At 42.3% G+C, this 25,788-nt stretch overlaps 1 protein-coding gene across 1 annotated transcript; it reads right to left on the bottom strand.

The window, feature by feature from the left end:
- Positions 1-24,185, bottom strand: fbxo38 (F-box protein 38). Its single transcript, XM_022757138.1, has 21 exons — positions 24,097-24,185; positions 21,480-21,703; positions 20,904-21,037; positions 19,772-19,935; positions 18,362-18,527; positions 17,216-17,491; positions 15,353-15,446; positions 14,890-15,020; positions 14,429-14,599; positions 13,047-13,189; positions 11,659-11,835; positions 11,112-11,319; positions 10,868-11,023; positions 9,516-10,223; positions 7,286-7,386; positions 6,317-6,419; positions 5,658-5,824; positions 5,366-5,511; positions 4,371-4,474; positions 2,175-2,288; positions 1-2,063 (listed from the first exon to the last, which is right to left on the bottom strand). The coding sequence occupies exons 2-21, from the start codon at positions 21,611-21,613 to the stop codon at positions 1,885-1,887; spliced, it is 3,576 nt and encodes a 1,191-aa protein (XP_022612859.1). The 5' UTR covers positions 21,614-21,703; positions 24,097-24,185; the 3' UTR covers positions 1-1,884.
- Between the last annotated feature and the right edge of the window lie 1,603 nt (positions 24,186-25,788).

Raw genomic sequence — 25,788 nt, 5'->3', positions numbered from 1 at the left:
GAGCAAATCAGAATCTAATAAATTCAGATTGAGAGATGAGAACATGTCACAACAAAGACGATAGAAGTTGTTTCCTGTTATTTTATTTTTCAGTATGTGAAATAGTCTTGTTCTTTCTTTATAAACATATAAACACCATGGAAGCAGATCTCCCTCCATGACACCTGTACAGTTGTCAGTACACAGACAGACGGATGTACTCATCGTATTCAGTGCAACCTGAACAATGAATTTTCTAATCACCTGATAGTGAACATTGACTGTTAGTTTTTAACAAAGATGTTCAACTTTTCCATCTCTGAGGAAAGTGAACCTCAGCTGTATCAGAGCCATCCAGATCCCTGACCAGTCAAATCCTTTATCAGACAACCATCTCTCTCGTTCCTCCAAGACACCAGAGGAAAAACTAATCCAGCCCCTTTGGGCTCGTAAAACCTTAAAAAAGGCTTTAAACTGTTTGATGGTTCACTTCATGTTCCAGCTCCCTTTAGGCAACAGAGGCTGAGAGCTGATCCAAAAATATGTCACAGACAGGACAAAACATACACAGTCCAAATCTGATTTCTCTCCATGGTGAAAAAGGGTCTGAATATTTATTCTCAGAATTCAAATTCAAAATTCAGAACTCGCATCAGTTTCCCACATGGTCCTGGTCCTGGTTTAAGCTGGTCATGGACCAAAAACAATAAAGCTAAAGTGATAAGAACAAAATAAAGCTGCATCATCTGCACGACCGGCCACAAGGAGGATCAGATCAGACACTGTCCCGTTACTGTGAAAAACCAACAGCTTCCAACTGATGATGATGATGATTCAGAGAACGGAGCAGCTAAGTGTAGATTTAAATCTGTTCATTCTTATATTTGAGAACATGTCTCCGCAGGGTTGAGCTAGCTCCCTGTCTGCTGCTGAGTCAGTGGTAACTGCAGCCTGTCCACATGACAGAGCCAAGTAAATCACAATATATTTGCATGGCTGATTGAGACGGGGCTGCATGATGGAGCTGATCTGAAACATCACTTTCAGTGGACTGGACTTATAAAGTCTAGCTCCCTGATCTCTATCCAATGGGCCAAATGTGCAAAGACAAACTTATATCAGCTGCTGGGACGTTGATCCACAGCTGTTCAACATCTGTCTCTTTTTAGTGCTGAGGTAAATGTACCATCCACCACCCAGAGCCATCAACATTTCAGCATGTTGAAAGATAAAAAAAAAAAAACTTAAAAGTGAAATAAAAAGCATAGTTTGTTTGACATTTGTGTCTAAGGCCATTTCAGAGGTAGGCAGCCTGTGGCAGTGGACAGATGAGAGATCAGACCAACACTACAGCACAGAGAGGGTTCTCACTGCCAGTATGATGAACATGAAGAACAGGACTCATTTCACTCACTAACTGAAAACAGACATTATGCTGAATTCACCATTTTACCACCTCAGTGCTTTTCTTCTTTTCTCAACTTTAATTAGAGACGTTCTGGTGCGCTGGGACACTCATACATGCCTAAAGAACATCAGCATCACATGAGCCATGAACCTAATACATAGACTATCAGTTTATTTTCCCCTGAAACTGATCTAATCCATCAGTCTGGTCCTCATGAACCACATCACATCAGTGAACAATCTTCGGAGGAGTTTTTTTCAACATGCTGAGTTTCAGCCACTCGTGTTGGCCAGTTCAGGTTTAGGAGCTCCGTCCACTGTAGTTATTTCTTCTCCATGAAGCTAGTCCAGTCTGAGTTCTCATGTGCGTGGCAGTGTGTGAGGACACAGCAAAGAGACAGACTGTCACCTCTCTGTCTTTCACAGATGCAGCAGCAGGACGCTCAGTGCTGGGTCCCTCTGGATGTGGTAGACAGTGTGTTTTGCGTCTAGTCATGTCTAGATGTAGTCGTCGTCCACAGGTTCACCTGGTGTGTCACAGTGATGAAGGAAGAGGACCACCACTCTCTGAAACACTCCTCGTTTGCTCTGTCTGCGCTCTGAGATCTCCTCCCCGATGGTCTCCATGCAAATGTCAGCTGACAGCTGGCCTTTACGCCGCGGGGCGTAGATGGTGGCTGAAACACAACACAGAGGAAACATTTCATTCATTCATTCATTCATCAGGTAAACTGTGTGTACAAGTAGAGAACCGCTGACAGACAGGTGGATGTACAAACTGCACTCACTGCTTTCATCGTCCTCAAAGTCGTAGCGGGCGTAGCTGTTGGGATCAGCTGCTCTCAGAGTCCTCAGCCAGGGGAAGTCAGTGATCATGCTGTAGGGAGCTCCGTCCACCACTCCTGAACACAACAAGACACAGAACAGTCATGTCAGAGGAGGGAGCTCCAGTCTGCAGCTGCCTGGTTAGAAGTGTCATGTCAGTGCAGCTCACAAGAGCAGACCAGGGCGGTTGCACAAAACACCTTCAGTTAAGATGTAAAGTCTGAGTTAAGGTTTCCTTAAAAAAACAGTTGCACAAAACACTCTTCAGAGAATACTTTAAAGAAACCTTTAGGAGAAGACTTAAGTGTTTAAGGTTTTCTCCTTATCTTAAGTCTTATAATTAAGGAGACACTTAAAGTCAGTTAAATCTTTGCCCAAAAGACCTTAGTTACCCAACAAAAACTGAAAGGTATATCTGACTCCTACTGTCTCTACTGCAACAGGACTAGGGATGGGAACTGATAAGATTTTATTGATACCAATGCCATTATCGATTCTGCTTATCGATCTGATTCTTTTTCGATTCCCTTATCGATTCCTGTGGATTTTCTGTGTGGAAAAAAGTAGGCCCATACAGGTTTTCAGCGTCAACAACGCAAACTTTATGATGAGTCTCTGAACACTGAACAAGATAAATAACCTCTGTGCAGTTGTTCAATCCCTCGAGGAGGGGGTGCTGTCTGCCTCTTGAGGTCTGCCTTGTATTCATTTACAAAAAGAAGCCGGCTCGTTCGCGACCGACACATCACTAATACGTCACTTCACTGCTCTGCTGAGACTGGGAAGCACTCGTTGACCGGCGGCGTAGAGCGTCAAACCCATGGCACTCCTGATATTTAATGCCGTGCTGCGTCGACAAATGTTTCATGTTTCTTTTGAAATAAAGCCACACTTCCTCGAATCCTTCGCTGTCATTTGCGTTGACTGCCTCTCGTGAAAGCGCGACGTCAATGTTTTGCAAGGCATGCGGAACTAAGTGGAAGGCACCGATGAGGGAATGTTAAGCATAAAGGCAAATGATGTCGATGGATCGAACTGGTTGGAATTCCATCCCTAAACATGACTGAGTTTATGTTGATAAATCAAGAAAATGAAGGCATCCCAAGAAGAGTGGGAGAACCCAATGGACACCCTTAAGGGGGAACTGGGGTTGGTTGCACAAAACACCTTAAGTTCTCTACTTAAGTATGACACATAAGGTTTAATTTTTCCTTAGCTGTTACTTAAGGGTGTTGCACAGAAGAAAAAAGTAAAAAAATTTACAGCAGTGAAATTCTACTTCACTTCTCTTCTTTCAATGCAGACCATTGTTTTGCTGCCATTGCACTTGTTTTGGGAAGTTTGTGATGTTAAAGAAGCTGTTATCTCATCCTCCTGGTTAGACTGGAACTTCACCACGGTTAACTTTGGTCTTTTGTGCAACTGTTTAACTGACTTTAAGTGATTCCTGAAGTTTAAGACTAAGATAAGGAGAAAACCTTAAGTGAACATTTTAAGGAAACCTTAAGGAGAAGACTTAAGAGTGTTTTCAGGCCACATGATCTTTCCGGTCAGGTATAGCCGAGGTGTTTCATGTCCACAGATCAGCGGTGTGTTGGTCACTCACTGAATTTAAACTCTGAACACTGTGAAGTTCCAGTCAAACAACAGAAGGATGAGATAGCAGTGCTCTTCTTTAATGTTACCAGCTTCCCAATAGTGACAATGGGTTTCACAAGTGCTAATGGCAGCAAATCAATGGCAGTAAAATTCAAAAGTGTCATATTTAAGTAGAAAACTTAAGGGTGAAGCAGTACGACCCTGAGCCTCTGTAAAGATCTAAATCAAACAGCTGACTGACGCTTCATGTGTTAGAGTGTGACACTGACTTAACACAGCAGGACTCTGAGCTCTTTTCTTAGATGAGCAGGACATGAAGCTGACTGCACTACAGGCCTGATGGAGCATCAACCAGCACTCTGATGATGTCTGTGGTTGGAGGCCTCACTGAGTCACTGACATCACATATTAAACATGGTCACGTCTTGTAAACATCAGGCTCAGCATGTTAAGGTTCTGCAAAACTGAAGGACGTGTCTGATGTCTGCGTCTGACACAAACAAGGTCAGTTCAGTTTAGTGGTAAACTACAAATGTGTGTTGTAGGTGTGGCTGTATTACCCTCCAGTGTATAGATGTCCCTGCCCCAGGGGTATCTGGGATACTTCTGGACATCCTCCTCTGTCCTGGTGGCCTCTGGGAAGAACTCATACTTGATTAACTCTCTGAGTGAGTGAGTGAGTGAGTGAGAGAGAGAGAGAGACAGAGAGAGAGAGAGATAGATAGAGAGAGAGAGATAGAGAGAGAGAGAAATTATATTTTATACATATATACACATGTACTGTATGTATGTATGATTTGAGGAGGAGTTGGAGCTGTGGTGGCAGTGCAGTCATGAGTGAAGAGGGAGTAGAGGAGTGGACTGAGGGGGACAGTGGTGTTGAGGATGATGTTGGAGCCTCACTGCTGGGGTCTGTTGGTCCTTCATCCACAGACAGGGAGGGGCTCCTAAACCTAGTGTCTGCAGTTTGTTGCGCTATTTCTTCAGGCTGATGGAGCTGAGGTCTACAAACAGCATCCTGATGTAGGTGCTGGGGTCTGTGCGTGAAACGTTGCATCATCTGTGGATATGTTGGGGATGCAGACCTTGATGAGCTAACACTTCCTGATTACTGGTTGTAGCATGCCTTCAGTGCATGGCCCGGACCAGCATCAGGACCAGCAGCCTTGTTGCTGCTGATGACCTGATGGTGCTGGTTGGTGGAGGTTATGTCTCGTCCTTCCTCAAAGCTGGCAATGAATGTACTGAGCTCGTCAGGGAGGGAGGGGTTGATTTAGGTGGGGGCGTTGTGGCTGTGTTTAGAGGCAGTGATGATCCTGATGCTTTGCTTTTTTAAAATTGTATAAAGGTAATGTGATGAAACAGATGGAGCAGAGTGTGTAAATTCATGCTCAACACTAACACTATACGGACGCTGACTGTTTGTCTGTATCTGTTTGTATGATGACAACTGCTGTCGCCATGGAAACAACACTACCTCTCTCTTAGGTTCAGGAAATAATTGTGGCAGAGAGACATCAAACCCTGTGTGGACTGTTCTGTGAATACTACTCACTGGCTGATGTTGGCGATGGTGTCCATCCAGCTGCGGATTCGAACTTTGTTCCGTATGTTTGGAGGGTTGCTGAACTCGTGCACTATGGCGATGTGGTAGGGATATGGCCCCTGGAAGAGCTGACGCTCCAGCGCTACTGAGTCAATCTGAAGACACGTCCAGAGAGGGCAGAGAGGGAGATGAGAGACAGAGACCAGATAGAGGTAGAAGCATTAATGTTATCAGAACAAAAGAAATGTTTGCACTTCACATGTGGGAGGCGTTTAATTTGCTGACATCACAGAATACCAACCTGGTGCATAGGGCGCATGTAGATGATGCGGTTCCTCTCAGGAGGCATTCTCAAAATCTGATCCAGGACCTGCTCCATGTCCAGCTTCTTACATTGAGCGTAATCAAACCTGTTCACTATGGGGGCGCTCTCTACTCTCAGCTGCTTCAACACTCGACACCTGGTGGCTGCAGAGAGAGAGAGGACACAGCAGTGAGGGACTGGACTCTGAGTCTGACACTCTGACACCTTTAGTGGACAGACTTTGATATGGACAAAAGCACTGTTTGATTACACTGCAGCAGCTGTTCAGCGGTTGCTAGGATATCGTTCTTACTCATTGGTGGATTGTTGAATGCAAAGATTTTCATCCCCATCACTCATTCATATCAAAAACGTGAGAAAACAAAGCCTGGGTTATATTTTAAGGTTGTCTAGACTTTCTGCTTTGGTACCTCCCACATGTGTACGCTGCACAGCTTGGGCCACAAAAACAAACATTTCACTTTGTGGAAAGAAAATAATCAGGCACTAAATAGGGAACACTAGCAGGGCTTTAGACATCAGACTTGTTTCTCCAACATGATGACTTTTCTTAATAAACTGGTGAAACACACCGTTTCCTCTTGTTACAGGTTTAGTAGAGAAATTAGATAAATATCAGTGTCCTTGTGTGTTACCGTGAATGAACATCATCTTGGGGCAGTCTTTGAGGACCAGGTCAGTGATTCCACAGTTGGTCAGAGTGATGCCCACCAGGTTCTTACTCTTCAGAGACAAAATCTGCACGAACAAATGCATCACGTTATGTCAGTCAGGATACCATCAGGACCCATATACATGACTTAGATTCAATCTACACCTCATGACGCCTGAGGCGGGCTCACATCATTAAAGATCCCCCCCGGGCCACCACCTGGTCAACCTGTTGCCGTCTGGACGGAGATACAGAAACATTGTAGCTCAGACTTGGCTGACTGTTTCCTGACACACGGCCACGACAACCACAGGTAACAGATTGCAGCCTACTACTACTGTAACTTGGTAAAAGTCACTGTTGTGTCAGTCAGCACTGAAATGATCCAAATTCAGACTAAAAGGCTCCAGCTCCATCTGGTGCGGAACTAAACACCAGAGCCTTGAGCCTGGTTCTGGTGCAAAAACTCCTCAGCTGCTAGACCGTCTGGGTGGACCAGTGTGGCTCAGTGTGCCTGGCTGCAGAATCTGGGACCATTGGGGACATCAGGGAGGCAGGTGATAGGGACAACAAGAGTGGAGGACTGCATATACAAAAGATGCTCTGCCTGGGCAGCAGCTACAGAGACCGAGATCAGAGAAACCAAATCCTGCAACATTAGACTGTGGGTCCAGGTGGGAGGAGCTTGGTGCGTGGCTGAGAGCGGTGACTGCTTTGTTGTGACATCACAAAGTTCCAGAAGTCCTGACAGCTGGTTTTAAGGCTCAGTTTCTGAATACAGGCTGCGTGCATTTCTCTGTGGACTGAGCGCTTTGATTAGAAAGCAGGTCTATATTAACACTGTGAAAGTATAAAACAACACATGGATATCTATCTTTAAACATTACGGAGCTTTAAGACTATAATGTCATAGTGAAAACAAATATCTACAGATTGGACTGTGTGCATGCACCTGTACGTGGTCATCCTCAGTGACCGGGTCTGAGGTGCTGGTTGATTTGTCAGCCATTCGTTTCCTCTTCACTGCTACTCGAGGTTTGGCTCTTGAAAGATCTACACAACACACAAAGCAGAAGTATCACCTTAAACAACACAACAGTTCACATTAACTGTCACATGCAGATCAACTGTGTTGTAGCTGTAGGCAAAAAAGGAAAAGTGTACTTCTAGAAATCTGTTGGGAGTCATGATGGACAGTTAAAAATTGATATCTTTTTTTATTCCACACCTGTACCACTCCTGTCTGCTCTTTGACCATGTTGACATGACCCATTAAACCATCTAATACTGTGTAAAACACAAAAGATTTCCAGTATGTACACTGTCAGTGTTCATCCTTCACCTTTAACACTTTTTGACGTGTATTTCCAGACCTGTGTATTCAGTATATGTTGTGGTTTATGACCGTAGTGGGTCAGACTGATGACTAACCTTGTTTTATCGTGTTGATTTTCATTTATGTTTCATTACTTCATTTGTCCTCTTTCCTCCCCAACTTTAAATCACTTTCATACATTTATCTTGGAATAATTCATAAAGAAAAAACAAACCCCCACAATATAACAATGCACACATTATTAAAATGTACTTATACCTTCTTAACTAACTTGTACATGTGGTTATTGGCACTTATCTCTGTGGTCTTTTTGTAAATCATCTCACTCTGTTTTTGTTTTGGTCTAGTCCACATATCTCGTTTCTTTGTCCTACTTTGACACTGATGACTTTTAAAAGTGGGTTAAATATCAAAGTGTCAGTTTTATGTTTGTCTCAAAGTGGGCAGGAGATGACTTCAGAGTACAGATGTTCAGATACCCCCCCCCCCCCCGATATCAATTCTGATACCTGAGCTTGTGCATCAGCTGATACAGTGTTCTGCTCAGACACCACTGCATTAAGAAAAAAACCCAAAAAAAACAAAAACAAGCTGTAAACTACTGACCCGGTATGTGATAGGTCTGCCATCATTTCTATGGCTCAGATTAAACCCTTTCTAAAACATGAACAGATACATGAATCAAACTTTAGGCAAAGGTCTGAAAAAGGATCTGCACACTGTGCTAACAGCTCCCAGCAGTTATATGCTTTATATGGACACAAATGCATTCATCATTCAGGTGATTGTGATCCTGAACCAAACAAACTGGAACCAATCAGAGCAGAGCTGGACAACATGATGATTTATATTTGACTTGACTTTTGATGTGTTGTATTTCTTATGTGTCTGTATGAGATTATGCTTCAAATTTGTTTGTGTCTTTCTTTAGAGGCATGCCCCATCCCCCACGTGGTAGGATCAGTGTTGTCCAGCTCTGCTCTGATTGGTATGATATTTCAGGGCTGCACAATAAATCCATCATGTCACAAACATAAAACAGCTGCTCTGCTGTTTCCACCACAGCAATGGAAATCTTTCCAGGGCTCAAGTTTGTACATTTATGTGGGTCTGCCATGGAAAAAGTACAATCATGTGTCACTTTAAATGTTGCCGCAGCAAGGAATTGTGGGACGGCATTTCACCTTTCCTCTTGTAATGGAAGGTCCAGTGTTTCCTATGCTAAAGGAGATAAGATAGGAAGCATTGAAGCTCCTTTCCTCATCATGTAGAGAAGTGGAGCAGCTGTGATCATGCTGCTGCTCAGAGACTTCAGCTCATTTCACTCAGTTTGAAGCTTCATAAGAAAAAAAGACTTTTCGACTGGAGCCATTGTCTTTGTGATGATGAGCTATTAGCACAGTGTGCGGACCCCTTTTCTGACCATTTCTACTAGTAGGACTCTCCAGTGTAACATGATGCCAACTTACTCACATTTTGTTAATGTTACACTATTTACAGGAAATCAACTTCCTGTGTTAGCTACTGTTTTAGAGCAGCGAAGAATTGATTTCCAGGAAACTGCTGTTTTGTCCGAGTGTGAAACTATAAAGTTTATTAACAAATTACATGGCATGTGATTGGTGCACAGACTTGTGCACTCACTAATTACCGATACCGTATTTTATGCAGAATCAGAGTCATTCTGAGACTAGTATCAGTATCAGAACAACTCTAGTTCAGAGGGGACAAGCTGAAAATCTGCACACAACTGTCCAACACAATCAACACTTTACAGCACAGACTTAAGCCTCTGCAGATGAGCGGACACATTAGATGCATTTTGTGTTTGTAGCGTCAGCCTTACCTGTGTCAGGTACCAGGGACACAGCGGACATACGGGTAAGAGATCGGGTCAAAGGTCGTCTCGGAACAAAGTCCTCGTTTCTGACCTGACCGTGCTGTGAACCTGAACCAGCAGCAGGCCCAGGATGTCTCTCTCCCTGTCCAGCCTGCAGTGCTGGTCTCCTGGGACCATGGTTTACAGCAGCACCTCTGGGCTCCAGACCGTCCACACCGGCAGGACTGCAGTTGAGCCTCCCCCCAGCCTCCCCCGTGTAACTGTCCCCAGTCTGTGCTCCAGAGGGGCCCTCTGTGCCATCATTAGTCCTGCCAGTTCCTGTGGCTCTGTCAGTGGTTGTAGTTGTCCTGTGGCTGGTGCCCGCCACCACCCTCCCACATCCACCTACCTGCCTGGATGTGGCTGCCCCAGGTCCAGTTCTGACCAAAGAACCAGTCACTGGCCTCACTCCAGTCCTCACTGTTGCCCCAGCACTCCCGGTGCCCTGAACTGTCCCACTGTCAGCCCTGGCGGTCTGACAAGCAGTCTCCCCAGCCTCAGTAGTAATCCCTTTACTGCTAGTCCTCCTGCTGGTGTCCCCAGCAGCCTTCATGTCTGCCTTGATCTGTTCACTGGTCACCTGACAGCTCTTCTCGCAGCTGCTGTCCGACACCTGAGCCTTCGTCTGCTCCACCGACACGTTGTTGCTCCGCCGCAGAGGAGTCTTTCCCTTACCTGGACGGACAGGCGGACAGACGGACAGACGGACAGACAGACAGACAGACAGACGGACAGACGGACAGGCGGACAGGCAGACGGACAGACAGACACACAGACGTTACACTGCTGCGGACACTCTGGTCATTCATTGTCCAGAAATAACTTGACAAAATCAATTTGACTTTTACCCCAAAACAAGCCTTTTAAATTTAGGTGACTATTTTTTTATGTTTTCAACTGCAACACAACTGTTGTGTTTGAGTTACTGAGCCCAGTCTACACCCACAACCCAACTTGACATGCAATGATGGTATGCTCGTCAAACACACTATGTCAGTTTCTCCTGTACATTTTTTTGTAGATAAAAATGACTGAGTGAATAAATGATGAAGCACATGAAGAAGAGGAGAAGAAAACATCAGATCTGTGTGGAGCGATGATGAGGAGGAGGAACCTTCCTCACATTAACACTTGCAACAGACAGAAATGTCAGATCTCTATGTTTTCATTATTGGAACTTTGACTGGATCTTTTAATGACCTCTTATTCTTCTGCAGTGGTTTTAAGGCACAGACTGGTTTTCTTGAAGTTAGGTTACATTTGGGTGGAAACCTGGCTACTGTTGTGACTCCTGGGTTTGTTGTGTGTTGTGTTGACACCTTCTGTACAGGAAGCTGGCTCCTGCAAACAGGAAGCTGGCATTAGCCTTGAAACAAGGCCCTCTTCTTCCTCGCTGTCTGAGTCTGAGATGACCAGTGGGGGCTTGGGAACAATGGCATTAGCTGGTCTGCACTGCTGCACTAAACCACTGGGACCTGGAGGTGCAGAGGACACATCAGTACACATCAGAAATGAATCACATTCTTTAACTTCTGCTAATCATGAAAAAAAGAGGCTGCAAACCTGCTTGCTCCTCATCAGGAGGTTGTGGTGTTCCAGCTGGACGACTGGCCCCTGGAGCCCCGTCAGCTTCCTCAACTCTCACCGCGCCCTCTGCTCCTTCCAGCTCTATCTGAGGCTCAGCCTCCATGTTCTCCTCCAAGATCACCTCCTCTTCCTCCTCCTCCTCTTCTTCCTCATCTTCCACCCCATTTACTTCAACTGGTGCTGTGGAAACAAACAAACGTCTTCACTTGCTGTCACCCAGGATGTGAAGTTTATGCTCTATTTTGTTTCTCTGTCATGTCAGTGACATGTTCAGTTTAAAATGCCATAACTCAGTATTCATGAATCTTACTTCACATGTTGCTCACTTCATCTTCAGCACAGTTTACCCTTCTCTGTTTCTAAAGCTTGGTGCCAATAAATTGAATCTGAGATAAAAGTTAAAATGTGAAAAATTGAAATGCAATCCATGATGTCATGAGCTGCTGCTCCACTGACTAAGATGCAGGTGGGACTTGCCATTGTGCTGCTGTTGTTGTTGTTGTTGCTGCTGTTGCTGCTGTTGTTGTTGTTGTCTTTGGTTGTTGTTGACAGGTGGAGGAGCAGGGGGAAGGTTAGCCTCATTATTGTGGTGATGGTGGTTGTTGTTGTTGTCGTTGTCATTGTTGGAGTTCTGGTTGCTGACCAGTGCTGAGGACACACCAATACCAGTTCCTGCACTCAGGCCCACCCTGGCACAGCCCTAACACACACACACACACACACACACACACACACACACACACACACACACACACACACACACACACACACACACAGACACACACACACACACACACACACACACACAATAGCATCAGCACATACACTAACAGACACACATATATGATTCATATGAAATACATTTTCTTCTTTTGTTGTTAATTGTGTGTGTGTGTGTGTGTGTGTGTGTGTGTGTGTGAGTGCGCGCTAATACGCCTTTAGTGCTTAGATTAGAATCACCTACTCCACCTTTAACTGATGTTGATGCATTTTAAAGTTGCAAAAATATAAACTGTGTGGAACAACATCATTTAAAAATTCACACATGATGAACAATGATGTATGAACATCTTCATTTAGAGTAAACTTTCTCCTTCAGTCAAAAATAAGTTTTGCTTACTGATTCATAATCTGGTCTGAAGTTTGAGCTTGATCTGAAATATGTTCCCTCATTATGTGTTTAGACGATGGTGGTGGAGAGCACTGTCTGACCAACCCCACAGCCAAACAGTTGTTTAGTGATGATGCAACTTTTTTTTCTAAACGCAATTCCAATGTTTTTAAAGTTTGCATTTTGTGTCATTAAGATAAGGGAAGGATTGCTGTAATGAATCTTAACCTATGTTTAAAGTGTGGTTACCATTAAGCAGCTAAAACACTTTAGAGGTTAAAGTTCAGGAAGGATCACACTTAAAAAAAAAAAAAAAGTGTTTTCCAGCTTTGTGAGGGGGCATGAACTCCAGTCTTCAGCATGGAGGTCAGACATGCTATCTGCTCATTCACCACTCTGACTTCCACACCCTTACTTTGCACCTCATTACCCTCCCCATTAGCACAGAACGTCACACTGGACATAAACCAGGAGGTGCAGAATTGACCAATATGGACACAGGTCCAGGGGACACTGAGCTGGTCTAACATGCCTCACAGGTGCTCAGTTAGTTTGAGATCTGGTAAATGTTCAGGCCGCATGATTCATATCAATTAGATACTGGTCAAACCTCATGTTCTGTGTGAAGGCATCTACACAACATCGGTTTCTTGACTCTTTTACTCAGGTTTTTCCTTTAGTTTGTGACAATGTCTATATATATAAATGCATGTGAAAGGGGCCTACAGTATGACTCTGTGTGTGTGTGTGTGTGTGTGTGTGTGTGTGTGTGTGTGTGTGTTTATGAACATGCTGTGTACCTTGGGTGGTTCTCTAAACATCTGGTCCAGACAGATAAACTCCAGACTGGGCAGTAACTCTATGAACTGGGAAAATGACTCCAGTTTGATGGCATGGCAGCGAACAAGAGTGAGGTCAACGAGACGGCTCCATCTGGACTGATCTGAGGACAGAGAGAAGCAGAATTAATAGCGAAGGGAACACACTCACTGCAGGGACTCAAAGAGTGAGAGATGACAGACAGCAGCAAAATGAAATCTCTACTTGTGTCCACTGTTCCCTTCATTATATAGACTCTTTATCATACAGACAAATGTGTGGACATGAATATTCAGGCCATGTGTGACTGGAGTTTGGTAAGGAGTTGTGAGGACTCAGGTGTGGTAGGTGAGTCAATAGGGCTGGGCAATATGGCTTAAAGTAATACCCCAATATTTTTAGGCTATATGGTCATACACGATACGTATCGTGATATTTTGAAATCTACTCTGTAGAGCTTCATAAATACAAGATTTAACCCTATGATGCATAAAGAGACACTCTCATGCTTCACTGCCGTTGTGTGAGCTAGAGATTCGGCATCTCGCCTGTTTTACACTCATGACGAGTGGGTCCCAGCAGAAACAGACAGGGAAACATTTGTTGATAGTCACACTGATATGATACCAGCAACATTATATATAACTGACACCTTTCACCAGCCTATAGTTTCAATGCCTGGACTTTATATGAATAAGACACAGACATGAAAGATTTTATATTCATAAATATAAACATATATTAAATTATATAATTTACATATATATATATATATATATATATTTTATTATAAATAATAACCCGACCGTCATCCTATAAACTTATTTTTAACCATTTTTGCCACTGCATGGAGAGACAGCGGAGACCACATGTACTATACGGTCACAGCAGAAATCCAGTTATGGTTTTAATCATGTTCATAATTTAACAGGTAAAGGGCAGTATTTTACAGGTGCTCTTTTCTCTCTCTCTCTTCTCTCGCTCTGTGTGTGTCTTGCTCTGAACGAGGGTAAACAAAAGTCAAGGCAAACCAGGCAGACAGTGTGTCTGATGCCGTTTCTTTTGTGAACCAATTTGTCTGCCTCCATCTTCAGTTACTGTTTCTACACATGGATAAACTTGTTTTGGTGATTCACTTTTTTCAGTTTTTTTTCAGTTCCCTGCACTCCAGATACAAACACACAGACCTCTTCACCTACATCCCACATGTGGAGAGTTTTCTGGATGCTGTGCTTCATGCAACGTCTTAAAATAATTATGTGACAATTTTTACTTAATGTATAACTGGAACGTGGAACACGCAGCAATACATCGAGTATATTCGGTATACCGCCCACCCCTATGAGTCAGGAGTGTGTTTTACCTGTGATCCAGTGGTGAGGGTTATGCAGGTGAGGACAGTTGTAGATGAGCAGGTATTTAATGTTAGTGAACACCTCATTCACCACCTTTATGCCAATATCAGTGATGATGCCTGGGTTCTCAATGACGTCAGCCAGACCGTACTTCACCAGCTCCGAGTGACTCATCTTACCTGCATGTAAAACACACAGACGTTTTCACACATCCAGAAACTACACTTAACATTCAGGAAGTTGTTATTTCTACTGCAGACTTGATTTTTAGCCACTGTTGCAATTTATCAAACTGTCACAAGCTAATGAGTAACTCTCACTTCTGTGACCTGAAGCATTATTCTAAGAACGAATATTAATAAAATAAATAAAAACATAATGAAGGTCAGTTGATAAAGTAAAGGAGTGTTCAGGAGAATGGTGCCCAATGCTCTGAGCCTGTTTATGATATCAGAGAAGAGGAACTAACATTGCAGCAGGAACTCATCCACATATCCCAGATGAAGGGTCTCAAACTGAGGAAACTCTAGTTCAGCCATTTTAAGAGCCGAGAAGACGCCATCTTTCGTGAGGGAGGGCTGGATACGCAGCTCATGAAGCCTGTCAACACACAGAGGTCAGGTCATTAAATGTCTGTTTTACAATATCCTGCGGCTGACCAGCGTCAGGAGAAGTTACAAACACCCTAGTCAACTTTTATATATGTTTACAAGAAAACTCCACATATTATAACATATGGACATAAAGATGATGCTGTGATTCTGACATCATTCTGTGTCCAGAGATATTTAACATACTGAGAGTATTACTGAACTTCTTACTCTGGATCCTTCAATTCACTTTGTTACAGACTGAACAGAGATTAAAAAACATTTTCTTTAAAAACATAAGTGTTGTTCTCTGTTAGTTTAAGGAAGCGTCAGACTGAGCACCTGCGTGCAGCAGTGATGATGAGGTAACCCAAATCCACTTCCAGAGCGTTCTTACAGGCTCCAAACACGATGGTGTGGAGGTTTCGAAATCCTCCTGGAAACATGAATGAAAATCATCTGACATCACCAAATACAAATGACTGTGACTGAATAACAGACCAAAAAGAAGAGACATTAGAATAAACTGGGAAACATACAAAATAATTTGTGTACATTTAGGCAGTTCATTTTTGGTTTTAACCAAAAAACATAAGAACAGGGCAATTTTTCTGTTTTGGTTGTCATGGTGAAAAAATGAAAAACAAGAACATCAGATTTGAAGAACTGCTCCAAGTCTGGCATTTGCAAATTCCCTTTTTCCTTGTTGAACTGAACAACAAAGAAAGGTAGTCAGGTGGCACGCGCACGCACGCGCGCGCGCACGGACGGACAGACGGACGGACGGACAGACAGACAGTTTATAATTTGTTTATTTCTCTGACATGGACCAGAGAAGAGGGAGATTTTGGGGTTAGAGGTGGAATATCTGTTATTAATTAATAACATTTAATTTGTAGGGCTGGGTTGAAGAAATCGATTCTCTGATTAAAATCAATCAAGAAAAATCAATGTTGTAACTAAAATATGTCGAACTGAATCGATACTGAATCGAAAACTTGTGAATCGGAATTGAATCTATTCAGGAAATCAGTGGCAATACCCAGCCTTACTAATTTGGAAGTTTTTCTTTGTTTCTTCTTTTCTTTTCTTTGGTGTTTGTTGAAACTCGTCTGTAGACCTGACCTTAGTGGCAACTCGACAGAGCTTAAACAGCTACACTATATGTAGTTATGGTTTTATTGCTTTTAATGATGAAATCCATGGCCTAAAAGCTGCAGATATGATAATCATCAATATGGCTGTGGCAGATTGATGTATCTTCTATGTGATGTCCGGCTGAGGACTGATGAATTTCAGAATAAAGGTTATAGTGCTGGCTACAACCAACAACAGCTATAAACAGTGAACACTGGCTTGTTCATGTAGCAGAATATGAAGAGATTTGGTGAAAGGACGAACAATAATCTGGTCACAGTAGAGACCTCTGCTGGTCACTTTAGACAACACTATCTGGCAACAACCACACAGTGTATTTACACATTAATTAATGAGGCTGTTAATTCATGCTACACAAGTAAATAATACATCACACATTTTTGATACAATATTTTTCATGTCTTAATGCAAAGCAAAATAGAAAAGAGATCTTTATCTATCCATCTGCATTCGCAGAATGTCCATGCTGTCCTCTCGGCTTTTATTTTGAAATATTAACCTTTACTTCTGTGCCACCTTTCTTCATTCTTCAAGGAAAGAAGAAAACCAGACTTGGATCGTTTCTTCTAATCTTATGTTCTAGTTTTTCATGTTTTAAATCTGACAACAAAAACTTGCAATTGCTCTGCTTCGATTTTTTTTTTTGCTTCTTTTATGTTTTTACTGTTTTTATGTTTTTGGTTTAAAAATGAAAAAACAGCTGCCTGAAAGTACACAGACCTAAAATCTTCACATCTACATAACGTAACAATTTCTTAAGTAGAACTTGAACTATTTTCATATAGTGCCACAAAGATGAAACATATGTAATCCATATAAAAAGGGTCACATGCAGTGTGTTGGCATGGAGATTGTTCCCACAGTCAGTATTAATCTGATTAAACTCCCATGTGAACAGGACATGTAACATGTAACAAATAAAATGTAATAAAAAAAGCAAAACCCACAGTAAATGAATTCTCCCAGCTAGTTTTATCCACAGCCTGACAATATGTCACTGAAACACATAACACTGTGGTAAGACCAACACTCAGGCGCTCTCCTCACCTGACCTCCAGCTGTCCTCCACCACATGTTGGATCAGCCCTCCCAGAAAGGGAACTCTCACCAGCTCCAGCTGCTCCAGGTTCCGGGCTGATGCTAAACCAGTAACCAGGGGAACGTATTTGAGGGAGTTGGTTGGTCCTGCGCAGTTCCGCATGACGAAGGTTCTCAGGCTCACACACAGGAAGTCCTTAAATGGCTGTGGTTTGGTGAGGCGAACCCACTTAAGGTAAAGATGGCGCAGCATAGACACGCAAGGTATCTCTGGGACATTCACACCTACAACAAATAAGCACAATTAAGTATGTCAGTGCATCAGCTGTAGAGTTTTTATAACTGGAGCTGACACAGAAGCCCCTCCCCAAAAGACTCAAATTAGAGGACTCAAATTAAGGTCAGCAAGAGTTTGATCATGTAAAGTGATGTTCACGTTATTCCAAAGTTTTTACAACTTGATTCTTCTGTGACCCAGATGGGTTTCATTAAATTTGATGATGCTGTAGAAAATAATCGTAAACACTTGATGTTCTGTGTGTGTCTGCAAACACACCAAAGTCACAGAAGAGCCCACAATGTCACCCATCTTTAAAATCTACTACACTTTTCAGGGAACAGGAAGCCCTTGTCCTCTGACTGGACTTTGCTCTGTGATTGGACTGTCATTGTCAAATCAGATTCAGGTGTAAAAACAGAGTCAAATTCATACCTGTAACTTCAGGGTCACACACAGTTTGGGAACTTTGAGTGCTGAGTTTTACAGTTTCCTGCTCTGTACCTGTTCAGATGCTCTTCTTCTTTAACAGTGTTTCAGTGTGACTTCACCACTAATATCATTCATTAACTGATTTTATAGTCTCTTTTTTACAAATGCAAATCACATGTACAAACTTTAATGTACAGGTTTACAAAAGGTTGATTTACAATCAACAAACTTTGGACTGTTATTTGTTATTTTACAAGCTCAAAATCTTTTTGACCTCAATTTCAGTCCATACTTCTGAGTCTTCAGGCCTCATCCCACAGCCAGGCACCAACAGGGAAGTGAAGCTGACTTACATCCACTATGTCTCATCTCTTACTCCACTGTGTTTGGGCTGTAATGTGGAGGCAGCAGCAGGAAGTGTCAGTTTGTTGTGAGATCCTACTCACCCACTAGATGTAGGGTCTGGATCTTTGCAGTTATGGGGATGGTCAGTTTGTTCTCAGCAGGAATGGGAAATGCTCCATTGCGGTTGCGGAACTTTCCCAGTATGTGAACCTGGGGCATGTAGTTCCATATGGCCTCCACGAGCTCCAGATGGGACGTCTCCACACCCTGACGTGAGGTCAAATAAGGTTATCTGATAACAGGAAGTCTTAACTTAAGGTCCCACTTACTGGCTTTTTTTCATAACTGCATCTTGCAGTTTCTTCAAGCTAAAGCAATACTACTATGTCGAGCTACACAATTAATGGAAATATAATAAAAATCACAATATGGCCTAGTGCAAAATCCAAATCACAGGAGCTGCAATTTATTTGATATAGGTAAATGTATGACACTGTTGTGCACTGTTATAATCATCATCAGCACTGTGGTGCTACAAATTAAAACAGTGTTTTAAAATAAAACAATCTCTGTCCAGACTAACACACCTGAAAACTAGAGCTCGACTGATATTGGATTTTTGGGACTGATGCTGATATTAGGGAGTAAAAAAATTCTGATAATGATATATCAGCCGATACATATGTACAACACTTGTGAAAAAGATACGTAATGACGTTTCTACATCATCGTTTCCAAAGGTTTCAGTTTCTGTCCCTCCAGATAGAACACAACCCCAGAGTTTTCAGAATAAAACGGGGCTAGCAGAGTTTCTGAAAGTCTCTGATTTAGGGGCTTGAAGACAGCGTTACATGTATGTCAGGAGTATGAGATGAGTTTTAAAACTAAAACGTAGTAGTGTAGACGTAGCCTCAGTGGACAGACTTCGCTTAGTTGTTATGGCAACAGCTCACTTCTCATCTCCATCAGCTGATGAAGGCCACAACATGCAGTTGAAAGATAAGTATAAGCATGAACATTCATTCTTAACCTTTGAAGCAGTAGTTTTAGAAAAACTCAAGGTCCAACAGTAATACAAACACAACATGCTGCATTAGTGGCTTTCAAACATTTCTCAGAGTCTGATCTGGTTCAAGGTTAATACAGCTCTACTGCTTCCTGTTTTCAATATTGTTCCTACCTGATTACCAAGGCAACACAGTCACTGACTGAATGAACAACCAAGTCAAGTGGACCTACAAGGCTTCTGCTTCTAATATATGCAGACTCTAGCACAAAGACTGACACTCCACAGTATAGACCATCATCTCAATCCTGTTGTGTGTGGTTGTGTGCCGTTTGTAACAGAACCAAATACTACAGAAGGTCATTTTGCTGATTAGACCAACAACCAAAGAGGAGGAAGCCATCAGTGGAATCACATGGTACTGTTATTGGTTAGATTGAAAAACTGCGTGCTCCTGGCTCTACATGATGTATAACTACCTCCATCAACACATGTACGTACTGACCAGCAGATTGGGACAGGTCTGTAGTGCCTCCAGGACTCCAGGTATACTGAAAGCCTCGTAGCCTCTGACTCGTCTCCTCTCCAGGTATCGAGGGTGGAGGCCGTATAGCTGCTCCAGGTCTGGCATCTTCTTAAGCAGGAGGAGGAAGCTGCTGTCTGTAAAGCCTGAACCAAGAGACACAGTAAACAACATCATACTCAACATGTGAAAACACTTCATCATCAGCTAATAAACCAAGTGAGGGTTTGTAGCATAATCAATCACCAGTGACATAAGCTGATACACCAGTACTTAACTCCTTTAGTACCACAACACTGTACCCCCCTGCCACACTACTGCACCTCCCTCCTCACCATCTGCCAACATACCTCTGCAGCTCAACAATACTGCTTCAACCTCCCCAGGTTCCCCCAACCTGCCCCCCTGCTGCAGCTCACACCCAGTTCCAGACTCTGTCCAAACCCTAGACTCCAGTACAAGGAGAGCGACTCAGAGGAGCCTATGTTCTCTTCTGTGCTCTGGCCCCACAGTGGAAACATTAACTCCCCGCTGAATTCAGGACAGCAGAGTCACTGTCACCACCTTTCCAGGCTGCACCTCCACATCACATACAATGGCAAGAACAAGTACACAAACCCTTTTGAACGATCTGCATTTATGTATAAATTTGCCTTTAAATATGGTCAGATGTTCATCCAAGTTATAACTAGGATGTCACACAGAGCACAGACCTCCACCAAGACCAGGGTAAACTTCCTCTTTAACACTGAGCAGCTCTGATCAGCAGCTACTGAAGAGCTGGTTTCAGAGGAGGTTCATCCAGTTATTAAATCCAAGGTTCACTGTTTCCACCAGCACTGTCAATGTTTAATGGCTGTGTTCAATACAGACACAAAAGATTATAATTGTTTATGTGATATTAACTTAGAGGCACTGTGTTTATCTACACCTGTGACTAAGATGAAGATCAGATCACATTTTATGACCAGTTAATACAGAAAACCATGTCATTTAAAGGTTGGCTGACTTACTAATGTCTAATTTCTGCAGAAACCCCTCATGTACTGGTTCACTGTAGCACTGAACATGCTCTTGATTATTTGTTTGCAGTGGTTATACTGGGGGCTTTTACCTGAAGGCATATACTCCCACCAGCGACCAGCACACAGATCCACCACTTTTACCACTCTCAGGTACAAAGTCACAGCTTCTCGAAGCTTCCTGGACAGACTCTCCATACACATTATGTCCTTCATGGGAAGGTACCTGCAAAACAAAACAGTGCTCAAACTGTCAATACCATTTGCAGCCTTTGCTTCAGTTGCGGAGTCACACTTATTTCTGTAAAGTCACCCACAGTAGGGTTAGGTAATGTTTTGTTATGTATACTAGGAGTGTAACCGTACGCAAAACGGTTTTGAATTCACGGTTCGGTATGTTTTCTGTACAGTGAAGAAAATAAAAAAAGACAGGAAAAACGTGACATTTCTTTCAATTTATTATGAATTTAAACATAAAGGTGTAAATTGGCTATAATTACAAAATGGATAAAGTAGAAATACAAATAAAAAGGCACATTTCTTAAAAACAAACAAGCAAAAAAATACCCAAGTCATCTAGGTATTATTGATATTGCTGCAATCTACTAACAAGACTTGAATACTGTATGAAATACACAACAGAGCGGTGTAGCTGGAGGCTGGTGTACCTGAATATATGACAGAGGACTTCATGGGACAGCTCATTGATGTAGTCCTTGGGCTCACTGGGACTCAGGACCAGTTCCCCTCCACCGCTGCCCCCTACAGGCTGGAGTTTAGAGGCCTTCCTCCTTGGACCCATCACTTCTACGTCACTGCTCAGGCTTTTACACACACACCTCTCCTCCCTCCTGCAGCCTGGAGGCTCTATTTCCCAGCATGAACCTCAGTTCTAGAGACAGCACAGAGTAAGGCAAGTTAATGGGAGCAAGGGAGGAGGAGACAGAGGCAGTTTCTCATTTGTCTTATTTCATGTGACCTGGAAACTGATCTGGTCTGCAATCATTAAGACATCTCCATTGGCTTATTTCTGTTTGGATGAGTTAGGGGGAAGGGGGAAAGAGAGACAAGACAATCCAACGTTTTACTGTTACTGACTGGACGCTGCAGCTCATCACAACATGCAGTTTTACATCAGGACAAATAACACAACCAACTTGCACATATAAGACTTTAAAAGTTGTGGATTTGTGTTAACTGTAGGTCTAATCAACAAAGTAATCACACAAAAAACTGCTTCAGCATAACATACGTCACATACAGACGGTGATAGATGAAAAGACAAATCAACATCTCCCTCCCTACATGATTGTAATAACATAATCCAGGTTTTTGATCGCTGTCTGCTGCCTGTGGAGGCATGACCACTGCTCCAGGTTCTAGCATTACTTCAGCAGTGCCATCAGTTGAATATGAGCCACCTTAATGTCTGGCTGACTGGACAATGCTGCACTATAACACTTTCTGCTAGAGTTGATTTTTCCTGGAAGACGAGAGCAACAAGCAAAACCCAAATGATCCTCAACACAAGCAGTTTTAGCTCTGTTTAGTTCTCTACCAGCTCCACATAGAATCACCTGACTCCTGAGCTAACAGACACTATTATGTTCACTGGCACTCAGTAACTGTGTCTTACAGCCATGTGGTTCTTGGCAGCTAAATTCAGGCATTACGTTAGTTCTCTAACCAGATACTGCCCCCTTTAAAAAGGGTATACACAATTTTATACATGACGATCAGTCATGAGTAGTACCACTTTGAGAAAATAGCCCTGATGATGTCATAGCAATCTGATCAAGCTTATCTCACCTTGGGCTTGGAGACTAGTCATGACAGAAAAAAGGGGGCCATTTTAAAATTTTCTCTTGCCAGTAGCAGGTGGTGGTGATGGTCACTTACCAAGAGCTTCAGCCATTGTTGTGATTACAATACAAGAGGTTATAATACGTCCTCAAGACAGATTGGAGGCTACAGTGACTCACTATGGGAATGTGATTTAGACGACCTGGGCTGGCTGGTTAGCATACTAACTTCAGTAGAAGACAAGAAGTGATACAAATAGAAGCAAAATAAGAGCGTTTCTTTCCACCTCTGGAGACAGCTGTTGGTGAGTAAAGGAATGAAGTTTGATGCTGAACTCACAATATTTCTTCTAGACTAGTAAGTAATCAACTGCTAATGCTAGCGTTAGCTACGTAGCAATAGCAAAACTTAAAACAAAGCTTGTTTACTACAAACTGGAGGGGTATTTGAATGATATAGGTGTTAACCAGGCAGGGAGGCTCTAAGGAAAGATTCTATCCAGTTGCACTACGGGAAATGTAGGATCCAGTAGTTTTGGACCAACAACTTCATGTACAGTACTGTGCAAAAGCTTTAGACTCTTTAGATGTTTAGATTGTTCTCCACCACCACCACCATCATCATCATCAGCATCATCATCATCATCATCAGGAGGTGTCTGATTGGTCCAGACTCATTCTGGTCTGGTCTCCACAGAGACCTGATCTCAACATTGTGGAGTCGGTCTGGGATCAGATGAAGAGACAGAATACACTGAAATCTGAATCCACAGAAGAACTGTGGCAGGTTCTTCAAGATGCTGGAACAACCTACCTGGCAAGATCCTGAAGACCAGGTGTACCGAGATGGGGTATTTCTTGTGCTAATATAATATTAAATTCGGAGGGGTATGAGATGTTTAGCTGATGCTATGGATGATAAAGTCTAAGCACCCTTATCCTGACAGCTCCACCTGCTTCGTCAGTACCGATGAGTTACCGGACACTGGGCTGCTGAGGCTGCGTCCACACGCCAGGTGTGTCTTCACAGTCAACACAGCAGCACGGAGCACTTGGTGGAAGTTTTGAGCCTTTGGTTGGTGTCAGTCACGTTAGTTTGGTGTCAGGACCACGGTGTGCAGGTGAAGTGTAAAGGGAAACAGCTCGGTAAAGGCAGGTTAACGGAAACACTTTGTCACTGATGTGACAAACAGCGTTGTTCATGTCTGTTAGCACGATCACCAGCGGCGCTATACCGGTGTACAGACCGGTGACAGTTACGCCTTAATTTATAACAGGACAACCCACATTAAACTGAAGAAACACACCTGTCACACTCGTCTCACGTCTCCATGCTACAAACTTTAGCCTGCTCTTTGTCAAAGCTAGCTTAGTTAGCATAGCCACAGCTAACACTATACACAAAGACAAACCCGCACAAATATACACACAGACTGAAAGTGCTCGGCCTTTAGCAGGGCCCTTAGTAGTGGTGCTAACGTACCGGTTTGATTCTATCACAGCCACTGTGATGTTGCTCTGCGTCCATCCTGCAGCTTTACTGCTAAACACGGAGCTGCCTTCATCACTTCTTCCTCTTCTTCCTCTGGTTAATGGCGGCAGGCAAAAAATGGTACGGTGCTTTAGCGCCACAGTCTGGTGCGGAGTATGGACTGGGAGGCTAACTACACTGTTGCTAATTCCAATAAAATATAAAATATAAATTGATCTTATATAATTGGGTTATGAGGACAAACGTAACCCCCGAAAAACTCAATAAATTCAATCCTAATATCCCAGATAAAATAAAAACGTAGAACAGAGAAAAGTACCTACATTATTTTATTGTAGATATATGAGTGACCCCTGAGTGAGTCCAGATTCCTGCCAAGCACAGACCCAACTTTTTGGGCAGCTTGTCCAGTCTCCTTGTGTTCATGTGAATGTGTAAACATGCCGGAAATGAATAATCAACACAATTTCCAACACAAACAACTACTCCCAGAAATTTGTACTCTTGGACTCACTCACACAAAAGTATTGTCCTTAAAAAGTAATGAAAGTCAGTTGGTTAACTTCTGTCTTTTACAAGCAAAAAATCTTATTGAGACACAGGAAAAGTGTTTGTGGTTGTACTTTGAACCTTTGGATTAAAGAACTTTCTTCTTACATAGAGATTGAAAGGCTTACACACAGGTCTAAACAAAAAATAAATATTTCTCATGAGACGTGGGATTCACTTGTCATATTTTTGGAATCAATACCTGATAACCTCATTTCTTAAATTTAACATATACCAAGTGAGACTGCCCATACAGAAATGTGATGTATGATGTCCCTATATCAAGAGTGATGTTGCCATGTATGTCACCTATATTATTATGTACACATGTACACATCCTCTGGATGTATGAAGATCCTATGTGTATGAGAGACCCACAGTGAAATTTGTATATGAACATATATTAAAAATATCTATATGATGATTTTTTACATCGGTGTAACATGTTGCGACTATATATGTTAATGATGTATATTTTATTTAATATATGCAAGTTTATTAAAACAACATACATATGAAAATTCTGTGCACATATATTTATGTTACTGACAGGCCTTGGGATGGATATATATTTATGTAACATATTTCTATAAACATACATAAACATAACATATTTGTTTGGGACAGGCAAATATGCCAATATATGAAATTGTTCCCATTTCTAATAGGTTTCACATATAATTTTTACATATGTGCTTTTATTTTATATGATATATGTCGTATATGGAAATTCAATATATATACATATATTATCCTGCATTTGCGTACCCCTTTTTTCTTTTCTTTTTAATTCTTTTGATAAACAGGTATGTAGGTATGCATTTAAACACATTGGTAGCTATATGTTTAATTTATTCATTTATCATCACCATCATTTTTTCAACCATCATTACTGTTTTCATAAATGCTGATGGCAGTCAGTTCATGGGTGAGATTTTGGGAGGGAGTTAAGTTGTTGAAAGAAGAAGACCAAACTACTTTGGAAAAGTGATATAATGATATAGTGATATAATGTTCAAATTCAACAAGTGATACAAACAATAAAACATAGAATGGAATTAAAAATTATTAAGAAAACAAAGTCATCACCGTCTATGATGTTGGTTCTCCTGCAATACAGAAACAGAGAACATC

This window comes from Seriola dumerili, unplaced genomic scaffold (genome assembly GCF_002260705.1).
Source record: "Seriola dumerili isolate Sdu_G_001 unplaced genomic scaffold, Sdu_1.0 BDQW01000264.1, whole genome shotgun sequence".
In the NCBI taxonomy this organism is placed as follows: domain Eukaryota; kingdom Metazoa; phylum Chordata; class Actinopteri; order Carangiformes; family Carangidae; genus Seriola; species Seriola dumerili.
This window is presented reverse-complemented; position numbering and strand designations above follow the sequence as displayed.

Coding starts and splice junctions, on each gene's coding strand:
- fbxo38 (XM_022757138.1), bottom strand. CDS start 21,613: ATGGGTCCAAGGAGGAAGGCCTCTAAACTCCAGCCTGTAGGGGGCAGC. Junction 15,021..15,352: donor ATCATCACTGCTGCACGCAG/GTGCTCAGTCTG, acceptor GTGTGTTGACAG/GCTTCATGAGCTGCGTATCC. Junction 13,190..14,428: donor CCCTCACCACTGGATCACAG/GTAAAACACACT, acceptor CTCTGTCCTCAG/ATCAGTCCAGATGGAGCCGT.